Below are 17,572 nucleotides of genomic sequence, written 5' to 3'. Positions count from 1 at the left end.
AGTACTTCTGGACTTCTTTAGGCAACTAGGCTAGGCTAAGATGTACAGTGCTATGTACAAATTAGCCAGCAATTAGCTGTCTATGCTCTGTGTAGCTTCTTTATAAATCAGATTTTTCTTCAAACTATTCAGTATCAGAGTGAGTAAATTCTAAACCAGTATTGAGCCAGGTCCTAGCAAGTTGGACTTGGCTTGTCTCCATTGAAACTGATGGATCCACACAAGTTTATCTCAGGAGTTACCATGAAATAAACCTTATTATCAACAAATAATCCAAATCTTAACAAATATTCTACCAAAGTACTTTTGTTTGCCAAACAAAATTTACATTAACAGTACTGTGAATTTAGTAGGATTTTTTTTCCCCCCAAAGGAGTACTATTGATTCTGTTAAACCTTGTCGCTATTAGCATCTGCAGAGATTATTCAATTTAATCTTAGTGAAGATGGTGGCCATGTTGATTTACAAGCTAGGCAGCTTTCAGTTTTATAATAAGCTTGGATTGCTATGATGATTGTTAAAAGCTAGAGGAAAAGCACAGTGTCTATTCACAGGTTAACATTCACAGCTTAAAAACTCTATAAATAGAATAGAATAATATTCAATAAAATAAACCCACTGGTAGCAACACAACTCTTGCATGACTAAGATGAAGCATGCACAGAATTTTGGGCGCTCAGATTGAGGAATCTCCTAACTCCTGTGGCTTTAGTGAGCCTAAACTGCCTCTTTAAGTTTTCATAAATTCTCAGAGTCCATGAAGGGCAGGGTTCCTGCTTTTATGCTTTATCAGGGAAACCTCACCCGTTCCTAAAGCTGTTGGATCTTTCCAAGTAGAACGCTGATGACTCTTAGTACTTACTTGACTGGTCATGTCTCATATCTCTGTTGTTCTGTGTTCTCTTGTAATATATACCAGATTTAGAGACCTACAGAAATGGCAAATCATTTCACATCACCCTTGTTCATTACACATAGGACATGACTAGTTTTCTCTTGACTCTTACAGCTGAAATAGGCAGTTAACAAGTATGTCAACAGTTTAAAGCACACAGCGAGTCTCTTGGAGTGACTCCGTGGGAGAAAAAAATAATTATGTGATAAGTAGCTTGGAGGTTTTTTTGTGTCACGTACAGGTCTGAATATGCAGATACCCCCAACAAAAGAAGAAAACTTCCAAGTACTAAAAAGTTGGATCAATACTGAGGTGAAAGTGAATAGGGCAGTGGATTAAAAATCAAGAGACTTAAGTTCCTCAGTGTGCTATTGATGGGCTGTGTGACCTGCAGCAAATCACTTCAGCTCTTTGTGTATCTCTTTACCTATTACCTTTTGTATTGTCTATTCTAATTCTTTGGAGCAGGAAACTGATGATGTGTAATAAAGTTTCTAACACAACAGACTTGTGCATCTGTAAACAAGGAAAAGGTTGATTTCTGAGGAAATAGTTGCCCTACTTAATATTAATTATATCCTTGTGAAGTAAGGTGCAATGGCTCTCTGTAAGTAAATCTTGTTTTTCAAGTTGGTGAAAGAACAATTAATATTCATTTGGAGAACACTAGTGAAAGAGAATAAAGAAACAGCTCAGTGGACTAACGTTGTACAACAGTTGTTTGAAATAATTAGATGATTTATTTGGCAAAGGAATTGCAGTCTAGATACCACTTCTCATAGCATCGCTTATAAGTACAGTAATTTTGAGTGAAGATAATACTGGCTCTAAACAATAGCAAGTTTTTAATTTTTTGGGATGTGGAAGTTTTGTCACAATTTAGGTTTGCTTCAAATTATATAGTAACTTGCCTTTTCAACCCAGTCTGTGTAATTTAAGTTACAGGATGAGTTGCTTAATTTCAGTGACATGTGAAATCAGAGTTTATAGTCATCAAATAAACCAACATTCGCTGTCCTGCTTTCAGAAAGCTAAATCGTTAAAGGCCATATAGACCCTGGGCCAAATTCTTACACTAGCAGAATTCAAGGCTTGATTTTCAGTGATGGTGATGTAATTAAGCATGGGAGTTAGTCCATTTTTTTCCCCAAATAATACATAATTCTTCATTAGAATTTAAAAGGGCCTGAATTTTTTAGATAATGTGACCATGTATGATGCCATGTGAAGCTAGTTGGAACACTGAGTGCTGCAAATGAATTCTATAGCATTTAGGACATGGCAGAGTGTTGTCAATTCAATAAATGAGGGCAAATTCAATAAATGAGGGTAAAGAAGTTACTGCAGAATTGATGGGGGTCAAGCTGCTTGTCAAATACAAAAAGTTTTCATCGATTTCTTTGCATTTTATGATATTTTGCCTGCACTTTGACATTCCCTGGAACAATATATATCTTAGGCCAGGCACAGTTTAGAGCTGCATCTCCTGCCAACAGCACATATCCTGATCTTGAGCAGAACCTTTACCAGTGTTGAACCTAAACCAGGAACAACAGTCTTAGTGAAATTATTTATATGAAATGCTGCTTTCATTTTAAAACCACCTGAGATTATGATGATGCCATATTTACGTAATAGTTGCATCACTGAGGGTTATATTTATGTTTGATATATACATTGAAACTATGATTTAAATTGTATGGATTAATCATTTCAGCTGAACATGTGTTCCACTGAACATGTTTGCCTAGAGATAAAGCACATGATGAAAAGATTTACTTTTAAAAACATAGAATAGCATAAGAATTTGGACTCTTAGCCTCATAATGATAAATTATTGTTGGTTCTACAGCTAATAAAATTCTGTGAGAGATTATAATATTTATGTTGCTGACTCAGGTGAAGTTACCATGCTGTGATTATCACAGAATAATTTTGGGTTTAGAGTTTGTTTTCATGTAGCATTTTATTTGATGTTGCGTTCTTTGTGGAAGCCAAATAAGTTGTAGAGAACCTGTTCAGCAGCAGGTTTGGTTTACAGAGCTGTATGTCCGCTATGCAGCCTCCCTCAGAGTCATCTTTAGAAATAAGCTCAAAATCAACACAGAATAAATTCTTCCCAAAGATAGTTATCTACAGTAACAGGTGAGCCTACCATACGTTTTTCTGTCTATCATCAGAGTGACTGCTGAATCACCAAGTTTGTTACCTTATTCAGACAGACATTAAGTTTGTCTTCTAATAAACCCAATGAATTTAATTAAACTATTGTCATGGTTTAACCCCAGCCAGCAGCTAAGCACCACACAGCCGCTCACTCACTTCCCTCCTACCCAGTGGGATGGGGGAGAGAATCGGGGGAAAAAAAAAAAAAGGTAAAACTTGTGGGTTGAGATAAGAACGGTTTAATGGAACAGAAAGGGAGAAAATAATAATGATAATAATAATAAAATGACAGTAATAATAAAAGGAGGGGAATATACGAAACAATGAATCACAGTGCAATTGCTCACTACTCGCTGACCAATGCCCAGTTAGTTCTTGAGCAGTGATCCCCCCTCCCGGGCCAACTCCCCCCAGTTTATATACTGGGCATGACATCGTATGGTATGGAATAGCCCTTTGGCCAGTTTGGGTCACTGCGTCCCCTCCCAACTTCTCGTGCCCCTCCAGCCTTCTCGCGCCCCTCCAGCCTTCTCGCTGGTTGGGCCTGAGGAGCTGAAAAATCCTTGACTTAGTCTAAACGCTAGTTAGCAACAAGTGAAAACATCAGTGTGTTATCAACATTATTCTCATACTAAATCCAAAACACAACATTATACCAGCTACTAGAAAGAAAATTAACTCTATCCCAGCTAAAACCAGGACAACTAGACACTGTAGTTCTGATGAAAAACCTTAAATATGCAAGACAGAGAACAAGGAAGATATTTATGGCACTCTTTGTTCTACCCCCTGCAATTGAGCAATCAATTTGGTAAGCCGTACCAGAACCATCTCAGCAGGTGAACTAAACCACCTGCTGCAGGGTAAGGCAGGGCAGGGAAGAAAGAGCCGTAGTCCATTTTGTCCACCTGGGAAATATTTGTCTTCTGAGATTTGTGGAATTTGCATGCTGTGCCTTTGAGCATCATAGCAGGCATACACCCCAACTGATTCTCTAAATGAGGCTGCAGCACTAACCAACCCCGGTATCCCATCTGCAGCTGAGATCAATATTTGATCATTTGTAGGAAAGTGGAGTACAAGGCACAATCAGGACACAAATTATGCATCAGAAAGAAAAATAAATATCCCTTGATCCCACAGGGAGTCAACTAAAAAAACCCAAGCTTTGAGATTTTTATTAAAATTGTCTTAGCACAGAGCTACAAACATGAGTTATATTGTGCAGACGGTCCTGTATTCCCAAAGATTCATTGCAGAAGGGGATGAGAAAATCAATAGAGGGAGTTAAATCCACAGATTCCAGGCCAGAAGAGATCGCAACAGCCATCCAAACTCAACCCTTTATATTTTTACCCACATTCAGACTAAACTAATTCTTGACTTAAAAATCTAAAGCATATCATTAAGAAAAAACTGTCCCAGGGTGCAGATTCTGTCATCTCCTTTGCTGACCTCTTCCATACATCCCAACCTCCATAGCTGTCCTCAACTTTTCCCTAACTATGTATATATGACCTAAGATGTCTTTGAACTTTCTCTTTGTTAACCTGAATAATTTTAGCCATTCCAACCTTGCATTTTTATGTTTTCTGACCCAGAGTTATACTGACAATTTCTTAGCATTCCTCTTTACTCATTTCCCATTCTCACAGCGTACATTCCAGGAATTGGACATTTTACAGTAGTGTCAATCTCACGAGTGGAGGGAGCAGAGGCAAGTTCACCCTAGGACTTTTACTTGTGATCCCATTATGCTGAAGAATTGCATAAACTCTTTTTGCCATGGTATTGCATTGAGAACACATAGTACAGTATTTATCTGTATAAGCCCATGAGCTTTTCTTTCCATCACTGCTCTTCAATTCCAGTCTCCCATCAACAATAATGACCAGTTAACCAGGTGAGACAGATCACTTGGTAGGAGTACCCTGTCTTCCTCTTTTATTTTTCTTAGTGATACTATTTTTAATCCTCCTGGTGTGTTTCCCGTTAATTCTGTATAATGTAAGGTTTGGAATCATGATGCCATAAAATAAATCGAATACCTTGAAGGAAACCCAATATACAGTTTCAGCATAGTTGCCTCTATCAAACATAACCCTGTCAAACTTTGTTTAACATCTATGTTCCGTAAAATGCTATCAGATATTAATTATATTGCTAGCCAGTATTTTGTAGGAAGAACCTGGATTTATTGTGCCACTATTTTATTTGGGACTGATGTCAGGAAAACTTATGTACAGACCCTTGGTTGTCTGTCTTCACCTTTTAGTAGCACAGAATAAACTTAGCAGTCATCCAATGCTCTGGAGTTTCCAGAGTTTTCAAAAATTTGAGAACTATTATAAGTAGGAAATTTCCAATGAGTTGTTTTAAAGACTGTTTTGTGTACATCATCCAGGGCTGGTGACTTGATAACACATGTTCCTTATAGAGGCTTCCTCACATCCTCCTTTGCTCAAGACAGAATGCTTTCTACTTTAGTGATGTCCTTGGATAATGTGGCTCTTCAGTGCCGCTATTTGTGACTAGCCAAGAGGTTTTTACATGATACTGCTCTTTGTTTTAAATTAAATGAGAATTTCTTTGAAGTAGGAACTGTACTTCTCTGAAGAGCTTTGTGAAGTGTCAGGGATCCCTGAACTTCCTTGTGGTGAAGACACTGAGATACTAAACAAAATGAATCAATCAGTTGTGTAAATGGACAATGTTAAGGACTAGGTATTATTTTCTTTTGTAGACTTTTTGACTCTAGTTAACAAAAATTTCAAAACAAATGTATGTTTATGGCTCTTAATTACATTAAAGCTATCAATGAAAAAAAATCATCATTATGTTGTGTGACTGTCTATTGTCACATTATCCAGCCTGACAAGCTACTGATTGGAATAAGACATCCTTATAAATTAATATGATTACTTTTGAAGACTGTATTTATGCTCAGCGCTATTTGGTATTTTGATACAATCTTTTATCTGAGAATCTCTATGCATTTTGCAAGCGTTCATTTAATTTATGCACTTCAGGAGTTAACTACTGAATCCAATATAGAGATGAAAGCCCAAGTTCAGTCAGAGGTATAATTACTGTCCAGTAAATTCTGCCTTTTGAAGAGGTCTGACTCTCAGTTTTCCATTCTGATCATTTAAATACATTTTCTTCTAACTTGAGAACAAAGGCTTTAATTTATGTCATTCACAGTATTTGCTATTCCAGATGCTGTTTCAACACCACGTATGTGACTTGCAAGAAGAGCCCTAGGACTGCGTATTTTACTTGTGGTCCTGTTAGCAATTTTAAGGGAAAGTTCTTTGTTTGGGTGAAATGTTCTTGGTAGGATTAGTTAATGAGGCATGATGCTATAAATCCTGTTGGCCAAATGTACATGGCATGTAGAAAAGTAGATAACTGAGAAGGAGTTACATTCTGATGCTGCTGTTTGTAGCATATTAGTCTCACCTATGGACCCGAAGTGCATTGTTCAGAGCATTGCTCAAGCAGGGGGTATGAACGTAGCTAGTTGTTGACAGCTGTTCAGTGTCTCTGGGTTATATGTGCCATTTCTCACGTTATGGTTCACTCATAATTGGGGACAGCTCTTTGGCCAGACAACTTTATTTTTTCTATAATACTGCTTAGCGCCGTGGTGCAATATCATTGGGGATTTTCAGTGCTAGGGTACCTAAAAGAATACATGCAAAAACCCCTAAAAGAAGTTGCAAAAACTTTAATGTTCTGTAGTAGCCAGTAACCTGAAACCAAAATAATTTTCCACAAAGTGTTACCTTTTTTAATTCCAAATTGATATTGAAATCTTTTTCTTTATAAGAAGTTGCTATTAATTCCACACTTCACAGTCTAATTTTCCTTCCTAAACAACAGCTCTGATAATACTGTCCTAAACTCCATCAATCTCACCCCACTTCCCAGCCATGATCCTGAAATAGCTTTGTAAGCTCTTCAAATGAGGCTTCATTAATTTTACAGAACATACCAGAGGACATTCACTAGTGCTGTATATCTAGAGTTTCTGTGGAGTCAATTAAAATACAGCTACATTTTTCTGAATAAGTGAAGCATATTTTTTATGATGGCATAACCTTTTTCTCCAGTCGTGTTTACTTCCCAATTCATAAAATTTGGGGATCCGTAATGAATTTCTCAGACATTACTGAGGATTACTAAAGTTCTCTTGTGTTTGCTTTAGGCTTAATTTAGAACTTTTCTTATGCTTTCTACATTTTTATAAAAAAAATAGTTTCATTTGATTAAATATAAATCTCTTACATGGATTTTAAATAACATGAAAGAATCAGCACTCAATCTATTCAATCTCTTAGAAATAGAGGGAAATTTGAAATGAATCTTTTTTTTTTTTAAATCAAGGCTTATGTAGTTATTGTGTATTTCTTGCTAATTTTGCAGGTATTGATACAAACAGATACAAAGCCTTATAAAACAAGTAAGTGGTAGAAGGAAAAAATTACAACAGTTCATTCCGCAGTATTTTAAATCTTCAAATAGACACATATAGCTTTAACCCTCCTTGCTAACATTCAGCTTGTGTGACAGTCTGGTGTTCTGTGGCGCAGCACTAATCATACAGGACGTGGAAAGTCTTGAAGATATAGTACATATCATTGTCAATTGAGTAACCAGAGATACAGAATAGTACAGAAGTTTTGTTAGAATCACTTCTGAGGAGATATATGAATATGGTGTCCAACAAAAGCTTTTTTCTTTGCAAAACTTTACTTTGGTATATGGCCCTTTTCATAGCGAACATGGTGGGACCTTCAAGTGTCAGAGTGACAGTGATACCTAGGTGAGAGCAGTTTTACGTTCAAGATGTCACTTCGTTCACAGCAATTCCATTGTATATGTTTCTGCCACAGAAAATATTTCCATTTAAATGAAATAATATTTTTGAAGTGAACATGCTATAGGGCATAAACTGGTATTTTTGAAGCTCATGAGGCAAATCAACAAAACTAGATATTATGAGTGCAATTGCACTCTCAATCTTGTTTGCGTATTGTAATAAAGATATTCTAATGACTTTAATATGCTGGTTTCCTCTACAGATGTTGTATTTAATACTCAATGTGTTTGCTAACTGTTAATGCCTTTGTTGTTGCAGATACAGCAGTGGTATATAAAAATAGGAATGGACATGTTGTTGAACTGAATGTAGAAACAAATACAACTACATTATTGTTGGAAAATACAACTTTTGTAAGTAATACATATTATTTACTTATTTCTTAGTGGAAGTCTGCTAACATTTTTTCCTGCAATAGGCGTGAGAGATTTCTGGCTGAAGTTATTTGTTATTTTAGTCAACCTATGTGTAAATAACCAAGATGTTGGAGGATAATGTTGTTGGCTGTAGTCCATGCTTTGTTCAGGCCATTTGAAGGATCATGCCTGGCATATGTGCTGGTGAATCTGCCTGATGTCTATTATAAGAAGAGATTTCATAAAATGGGGGAATGCTACTCAAAATGTTGAGAGCTTTTCACTATTAGAAAAGGGGAAAAGTGTTCAAAAATCATATGAGGGTTTTCCTTTAAGCAATTAAATATGCAAAGAAAAATGTATTTCCTGCTGCTGTTAATCTCTGGTTTACTTGTTCCTCTGTGCTTTAATGGCAAACTAGATGATTGGGGATTATTCCTCTTGACCAGTAAACAGTATATACGTGAGTGGTTTGCATATGTTTCTGACTAGCAGTAATTGCTAAGAAATGCTTTAATGCCTTAGTCTACATTTTCTTTTGCTTTGCTTGGGCTGTTATTCTCAGTGATACTACTTATGTCCTACCCTGTAGTTCTTGTTTATCAGGGTTTTGCAGCATAAACGCATGGTTTGTCAATCTTTCCCCATAAATACTCCGTACAGACCACTGGCTGTTATTGTTAATCCCTGTATTTTTAATTTGGTAAAATCTTTTGCACCTGCAGACCCAAAAGGATGACTCATTTTCATCAGACGTCTTTGGCAAAGGCTGATTTTATTCCTGGTCTATTCCTGGCCTTTGCTGATACAGATTCCTTCTTTCAAAGCATAAAGCCCCTGGTGACCTTTTCTTCTAACTCCTCGAACTAGAAAGAGGAGAGAAGAAGTTCAAGGAAAAGAACTTTACGCTGCCTTCCTAGGTCAATGTAAGGATGAAGGAGAAGGGAGGAGAGAATCCTATTTTAATGGCATGCGTGTGAGGCTCCCTTTCTGTAAGCTGCACCCTTCCATATGCTGGGATGTACCTGAGGGTACCTCTTAGCCCCAGAAAGGCTGGCAGACACAATTAAATGTGGGTGGAAAGGTGAACTTCTGCAAAGTACAAACTACAAAGTATTGCAGAAGCATTTTCCCTCTTACCTGTGTACATGTGCACGAGTGCTTGCCTCGCTGAGTAGAGGATTAACTGTGTCAGGCCTATGTATTGCCTTTAGTGTATAACTTGAATGCAAGCAGCTGCTTGGGCATCCCTGGCTATAAAACTTGACTTTAATGACAGGACTTGAGTTTCCTCACAGATGAATTCATACACTTTTGGCTGCAAGTATTTGGCTCATCTCGTCAAGTGTAATGCCAGCCTGACAAGCTATTCAGGCCATTATGCTAAACCAGTCTTGCCAAGTAATGATGGATCAGTATGGACAGGCCGCTTCACACTGCGAGCGTTGCCTCTTTTCACAGAGTTGCTCTTCTCTAGGCTTTTTATGGAACTGATTTATCCTTAAATCACACAGACTGAGAGAGCTCTAGACACTAGATATCTACTCTTAATTAGAAATGTGGGAAAGTGATTGAAAATGGATAATATTCAAGCAACCATTTAACAATTATGGAACAGAGACAAATAAAAACATAAGTGTGTTTTTTCCTGCAAAGCTCCTCTCTGTACACAGCCAAAAGCTAAGAGTGTTAGAGGTAAATAAAGTGAATTCCAACAATGATTATTCATATGGAAGTAGAATAAATAGCTGAAAACAGAGCAAAAGACTCAGTAAGTTTGTTGGTGTACGTTTGGCAGAGAGCAATGGGAAATGTTGCTGTGCCGAGTTATCTGTTGACAAGGTGGCCAGCGATCCTAACAGGAGATCATAACATTACAGTGGCAGACTGTACGGCTGAAATCAAAAGCTGTCCTGTTTTAAGCTCCGCTGTCCCCAGATTCACACTGCTAAATGTATTCTTCCAAAGTTAGACACCTGGATCGTTAATCAAACATTTTCCTCGCTCAATGTCACATCTGCTTAATCACTGGTGCATAATTAGAATGGTGCTGGTTTAATGACTCTGCAGAGATGTCTTATATTAATAAAAAATACAGCACAGATCCAACATAGGCAGTGGCAATGCAAGTTCCCTCATTCTTCCCCATCAAAGGGTTTTAGTCATGGAAGAGTCACCTTTCGATGGGAGTTACTAGTCTGCTTTCAGTCTGCATTCCCTCTCCTGTTTGCCTCTCTCCTCAAGCAGCCCACAGAAGTAGCAGGGTTTTCTTAGTAATGTTGATAATTGTCCATTGAAAATTGAACTGCCATGATAAGCTCATTGCGCAGAGGCAAGGGGCTAGTAATGACTCTTTGTCACTACTGATTGGGCTGTATTTGAACCAGCAGCTCAGAAGAGATTTTCTTTTTCCTCATTACTAATCCCTGAAGCAGTCTTCCACTGTGTACAGGTCACTGGCTCTTCTTTCGCATCTTAGAGACTGCCATTTTCATGCAATGTACATTTCTTTTATCCTTCTTCATGTTGCCTATTGTCTAAAAGTCAAATAGCCCTACTGAAGAGCTGCTATGCTGACTATGCATGTGTATCAGCAAAAAAGTAGACCGCCTATTTTTAAAAACATATGTTACATGGATAAAAGATTAAAAAGAAACCAACTTTAAAAATACCTTTCAAAATAGCCATGCACCTGAAAAGAAGAAAGGCTAGTGTTTTGTCATTCTAAGGTGCCTATTTCTCCTCCATAGGGAAGTATCTAGCCAAAGTTCCTGACTTAAAGTCTTTTTTTCCAGTTTCATTAGGTTTTATTCAGAAGTAGAAGAAATTACTGCATTTCATTTGTCCTTTTCAAATGGAATCCTTTTCTATAATCGATCTATTAGTAAAAGAATCTGGCCTATCAGCAGACCAGTATTCTGGATAACAAATACAGTGACATAAGTGAAAAGAGTAGCTTGTAAAGCACAAAGAATATCTATTAGCATCTCTGGATATCATAATTTAAAGACATTTTCTAATACGTATTTGTCCTCCGAGTGTATTAGCGTAGTGCACCCTGTTTAAGCTGTCTAATAAACAGTTAATATTCTGAGCCAGCGGCATATAAATGTTAACAGCTGGAGGCTGGGCAAGTCTTCTATTAAATGGAGCCAAAAAAAGCCCTCGACATTAATCACTGTGTGGCATCCTGATGTTTGCGATGCTGCCTCGATATGTGATTACAATATGTTCTCTGTCATCTATCTGAGGTGCCTATCACCATGATCGTTAAGTGACATGCTTACCAGTTTTTCAGCATTTAGCGATACTTTATTATACATTACAGTTCAAAAATAAGTAATATTATGCCACATTTATCTAGGTAATTTCAGTGTTTAGCAGGCATTATATTTATTCCTTTTGCCATCAACTATTACATGAAGTCATTAGGAGCTGGTTGCCAATTCACACACAACCCAGCCACAAGATCTGTGAGAGAGAGGAGAGCATGGAGGAACACATGGATTCTTTTGCTCAGGGAAGGTTGTCCATCTGGTCCTTTATCATGCTTCTAGCTCAGACTCTCTAGTCTGCTTTACAATCCTTAAACCCAAACAAAAATGAAAAAAAGCAAACACAGAGATGAGGGAAAACGTGTAGGGACTGTGTGTTCTATTACGGTAATTTCCAAATGTATTCAATCCTCTGAAAGAAACCTTTGCCTTCATTTCTCCCTCTTACAAAAAAGCTGCAATAATTATGAAAGTAGCAAGACTGTTATTTGTTAGCCCTCAGTTCCACTGCTTTTGTGGTGGATGTATGCAAAACTATTTGGATACCATGCATACACCCGAACAAATACTCAGTCCAGGATCCTGGGTCAGAAATTACTCTAGAGTGACTCCTTAAGCCTTTTGAGTGTAGATGATGGGATATATTTTGAATCATCAAAGAAGAGGCTGTGGGTTTGTTTGCAATGCCCAACGATACACGTGTAATTGTTTTCAGTGTGGAAACTCTATAATAGGGTCTTGTAATTACAACAGCTTCTCCCCAGCTGTATGCTTCGGACTCTTCTAAAACCCAGCAGTTCCTGACTTGCTCTCCCCCTTGATTTCGGTGCCTTTCCCCGACTCTTTTCAAGCTCAAGGTGAAACTGCATCCTGGTGCACAGCAAAAAAATATTACCGAGTTGCAAACCGGTTTCCAGGGGCTTGCCGGGAGTATACCCTAGAGTATGTTGTATTGTTGTATTGCTGTGGACCGTCTTTTACGCAAGGATGGAGAGAGAATGATTACTTCCTGCTGCCTGCTAATTAGGGGATGGCATCAGAAGGGTGAGCAGAGCAGGAGTAGTCTTGGCTCATGAATCATGAGTAGGCAGTGGCAGCCCAGCTGTGAAAACCCTGTGGAGGCCTTGCAGCCAAAAGCAGAGAATGAGAGTTTTAGTCCGAGCAGAGCTTTTGGCAGGGACTGTTTTGTGGTGTTTACAGAGCGTTGTTCATAAACAGCCCCTCTTGTTGATAGTTCTCTTCTTTTTGATTTTTTTTTTTTTTTTTTTTGGTTTGTGTTCCCCACCACCACACCCCCTTCCTCTTTTGAGAGGAAACTCAGTGCAGCATCTTAACGCAATTACAGTGCCTTTGTTGATTAATGTAGATTTAATTGCAAGAGAGGTTTACATGCTTATATTTTAAGAGCCTTCTGTAAGAGATTAATGAGAGGGCGAATAATGGTAAATACATTAAACAACATTGTATAACCACATAAATATTAGTAATTGTTGCAACAGTGGACATTTTAATGACCCACACATGCTGTAAATAGGTGGTTATGAACATTGTAACATTATCTCTGTTCTCCCAAGCTCCTCTAAATGTTAAATAACCCCCTCAGCAGAACCTTTGCAGTAGAGGGGTTTTTATGAGTTAGGGTTTATTGTTGCAGTGCACCACTGTGCATAGAGATGGGAAGCCTGACAGATGGAAGGGTTTGCAGTCACTGTGGTTTGCTGGTGGCCGTTGGTTTTTATCCAAGTGAAGAAGGTTTCAACATACAAAGTGCAGGGGACAGTACTCCAAACTGTCAGGTTAGGGTAGCTCTGTGTGGGATCTCTCTAAATAATAGTTGTGATGAGATCATTCCTTGATATAGAGAATAGTTAAGGGTGAACTATATCAAAGAGGAGGAATGGAAGGGAGAAAATTCTGTGATTTACTGGTTAGAGGTTATTTTCTACTAAGGAGGCAATGGTGTGAGCCTCCTGTGAGCTGCACAGGTCTGCTCATGTCTTTTTTATGCCCTACAATCATCTCCTCCTGCGTGTGAAAGTATCTTGGAACTACATGAGGAGTTTCAGGTGGGGTTGGGGCATTTGGTTTGTGTTTTTGAGAACCAGCAGTCCAGGATGAACCCCATCCATAGGATAGAGTTCGGGCTTAGATCACGTTTTAAGGCACGTTCTTCTTTTACACAGGATAGGAAGCCTGAGTGTTAACACTTACAACACATAGCTTTGCAGCATTTTTGGATCTAGATTAAATGCTCAGGTGACACAAGAAATAGTGCATTATGAAGTATAACCTTGGAAAACCAAGTTTTTCAACATTTTAATTACTGTGCATTTTCCTAGTTGTAACCTCTCTTCTCAGAGGTGCCCTGTTTTTACTGCTGCTGGGCTTGCCCTTCTGCTAGGCTCCACTCTCAGCTGCTCTCTCGTCTAACCTCCCCATGGTCCATCTTCTCCTTTCAGTTGCAGCAGTGGTAATGGACGGAAGATCCCGTTGTTCCCTTGATTGCTGCTGCCACCCAAGGAAACTGCTACATGCCAAATGCCTTCTCATTTTGCAGCTAGTGCAATTCTGTCCCATCTGATTCCTCTTATGCGTTGCCATTTGGTCAATGCCTGTCTGATAAGTTGAGCTGAATAGCTTGAGTGCTAATGAACTCCCATACATCGATGTTCAGTTATACCATTAAGTTAAAATTCTGATACACATTTAGGTATGTGATAGAGAGATGTATAATTTCCTGTGCAGTAGTATTGCCACAAGGCTTTAAAGTAACATTCTAGAGGTCTTGAAATATTTTATTCTGGATGAATAACAAAAATTTTTAAAGCCTAAATGTGTGTAAAGTGAGCACTAAACAACAATTGGAGGAGGATAATAATAGGAGTGTGGAAGATGTAAGTTTCTGGCAAAAGTAGAAGTACAAGAAACTGAAACAGAAGGAGGAGTAAAACTAAAGGATAAAAACCACCACCAACAACAAAGTAAACACAAAAGTGAAAATTTCCTCTAATCGGTTTTAACTGTGATGTATTATTTCACTTTAAACTATCCAACTGAAACTATGAAAAAAGAGTACTGTAAAGTGTTTGACAGATGTTAAGGATACATTTTTACAGCTCTGGGCTAGACTATGTTATAGGTAACTTCCATCTGCCTGCTCTCTAGGATATTTTTGAAAAACTATGAATAAGGCACTGATTTAAATGTTACAGTAGTTAAAATCCACAAAAATAGTAAAATCAACATTTTACAGTAGTTGAAAGAATAGAGCAAAGACGAAGGGAGTAGCCAGTACGTCAAAAACTCAGAACCAGGCTTTAAGAAAACAGAATAAATAAAAGGGGGCTGTTACTGAGGGGCCTTTGCTGAGGATGCACAACCTAAGCCCAGCCTAAAACTTCTCTTAAACACAGTCATAACAGGCATTTCTATTAACGGCAAAACACACTTAAAATGCAAAATGAAAAAAAAAAATCATCAATGCAAAACATTGATATTGGAAATCAAACTTGATCATACATTGATCATCGGAATTTTGTTTTCCATTTTAATCATCCATATGGAAAGGTGGAAGAAAAGCCAATTATGTGTGTGTAGCAGGGGGTTGTCCCTTACATTTATTTGTTGCAGAATTGTTTTTCCTTTTGCTTTCACTTTTACAGTCTCAAGCTGTTCTCATCTTCTTTTCTTTCCATGCAAAACTATGTTTAGCAAGACATACTTGGAATGTGGATGAGAGAAGGAAGCTGGAACGCTGAAGGGCAAAAGACTGCTTAAGTGCACTGTGTCCTTTTGCCTCCATTTGACTTGTACCCTTGCAATCTATGGTGACAGTGAGACTAGCAGTCATTGCTTGTCCGTGGGATCGTCGCATTATGCATCGCTGTCAGGAGAAGAATTAAAACTCTTACCACGTGCGATATTTCAAAGAAACCTAGAAATGCAGTGTTTAATATGGTTAGGCCTAATTATACAGTCAGTGGGGGTTTTGGTAGGGTGAGGAATGTAAGATCAGATACAGGATCATTCTTTCACGTCTGAAGTGAAATTATGTCAAATTCAGCAATATAGGAAAAACGGATGACAGATTTGTGAGTTAAGAAGTGAAGACAGTGTACAGGTGTTTAAAACCAATTTTTGGCTCAGAATTATGCAACAGTGTGAAATGTAACTAATTTAGGGATTCCAGCAATTTATCTAGTTAAAGTGTTTTCTAGTTGCATACAGCTGATGGTTTCTGTAGGGATTTTAAGTCTTGAAGTGGCTAGGTAGAACTGAGAAATATTAGGGACATAAGGAAATTACCTTCCCTTTTTCCTTCTCTTCTGCCTTTCCTCTGTTGCGGTTTGGAAAGGGGATAGGGGTATATATGGAGTGCACAGTGCAGCACTGTGTTGAATTACCCCCAGTCTCCTAACTAGCTGATACTGTGCAGTGATGCAAGGGAAACTATCCCCGCTTCTGCATCCAGGGACCATGCCTAATTAGCCAGCTATATTTCCCCCTGTTTCAGAGCTTATTTGTCCAGAGCTCCATTTCCTGGAGATCAAGCACAGCTAAACCATAGAGGCATAGTCATAAGGGGCAGCATTTAGGTCTGTCTTCCTGAACGAAGGCAAAATAGCTCCTGACAAAGCAAGAAGCTTGAAAAGTTGCAGATATGCAGACATGATAGTGGAACAAGCATCCTCCAGATTTTTGATAACAAGACACCGGAGGTTTTTAATTCCCAATGTTTCCAATACGGTATTTTTCAAACACTTTCTTTAAAACTCAAAAATATATTCTCCCGAGAAGAGAACAAACCCTTGCGGTCAGAGGCTTCACAAACTTATTTTTAATGAATAAATATTTCTAATCCCTGTAGAGAATGTCCCAATAGACATTCTCCCAAAGGCTTGATTGGCATACATCTCACCTCCTACAGCAGGGACTCAAACTTCCTTTTAAGCCTATCACCAGCTGATCTTCTTAGTCATGAAGTCAGGTATCTGTTGGTTGATAAAATACCTTAGACACGTTTATGGGCAAAAACCCCGATCTGTCTTCTGTTTCGGTGAACTCCCAGATTGTGAGCTTACTTGCCAGGTAAGGCAGGAGGAATGCGTCAGGTGATTTATTTATTTTTTTTTATTTTCCTGTTGTTAATCTAGAAGGGCTTCTTCTGTGCATACAAGTAGACAGTTTCTGAATTTAGTGCCGAAATTGTGCTTCTCTGTAACAAAAAAAACCAAAAGAGAACACTAAGGAAATCTAAATCACTTTAAGTGACTGTAAGTCACTTACATCTCTCTGAAATTCTATTGGAATTAAACATATATTTTCTTAAAAGCTTGGTTGTAAATCCAACTTAAAAAAAATGGGCTAATTATGTTTTTATGATAATTTAAAGAAATCAGCATTTCTATCAGCTTTGTCAATGAACACATGATTTCTGCTGGTCTAATTTTTATTTTCTTGTTTCTTAAGTTAAACATTAAAAAGTATGAAACAGCTTTATGCTCCTTTTAACAAGAATAATGCCATTATACCAACAAAAAGAAAACTATTTTGCCAAAACCATTACTTGCAATCAAGACATTATAGCTTATTGGCATTGCATGTACACCATGTGTCTGAGGCATTTCTGGAGGCAAACAGAATTTTGCAGGTGAGTGCAAGGTGAATGAACAAGGTCATCTTCAGTAGGATTCAAATGATTTTAAATCCCAAATCCACGAGACTCTATACTTGGCTATAGAATATATGAGTACCTCTTGCTGGTGTTGCCTCAGACTGCCAATAGTTGGCAGCTGAGCTACTCAGGTGTTTGCATTAAGTGTATCATTACTTTTGTGGTGGCATAATCAGTGACTGAAGATTCTTACTAAATGCCTGAACTGGTAAGTACCACACTCCCTGAGAATAAATTTGGAAAGCTGCCTGGGTTATATATTGCTGAAGACTAAGGTAGTGGGGCAATAATTAATAAACTGCTAGAAAGCAGAGAAATTT

The 17,572-nt window shown here is 38.0% G+C and overlaps 1 protein-coding gene across 3 annotated transcripts in view; it reads left to right on the top strand.

The window, feature by feature from the left end:
- Positions 1–17,572, top strand: part of DPP10 (dipeptidyl peptidase like 10) — an 882,866-nt gene that overhangs the window by 399,443 nt on the left and 465,851 nt on the right. For all 3 annotated transcript variants that reach the window (XM_049813528.1, XM_049813537.1, XM_049813518.1), the window contains exon 4: positions 8,206–8,300. In XM_049813528.1, coding sequence (XP_049669485.1) covers positions 8,206–8,300 — 95 coding nt within the window. The remainder of the gene's footprint in view (positions 1–8,205; positions 8,301–17,572) is intronic.

This window comes from Accipiter gentilis, chromosome 1 (assembly GCF_929443795.1).
Source record: "Accipiter gentilis chromosome 1, bAccGen1.1, whole genome shotgun sequence".
Lineage (NCBI taxonomy): Eukaryota > Metazoa > Chordata > Aves > Accipitriformes > Accipitridae > Astur > Astur gentilis.
The sequence above is the reverse complement of the archived record's forward strand: the minus strand, read 5'-3'. Positions and strand labels throughout refer to the sequence as shown.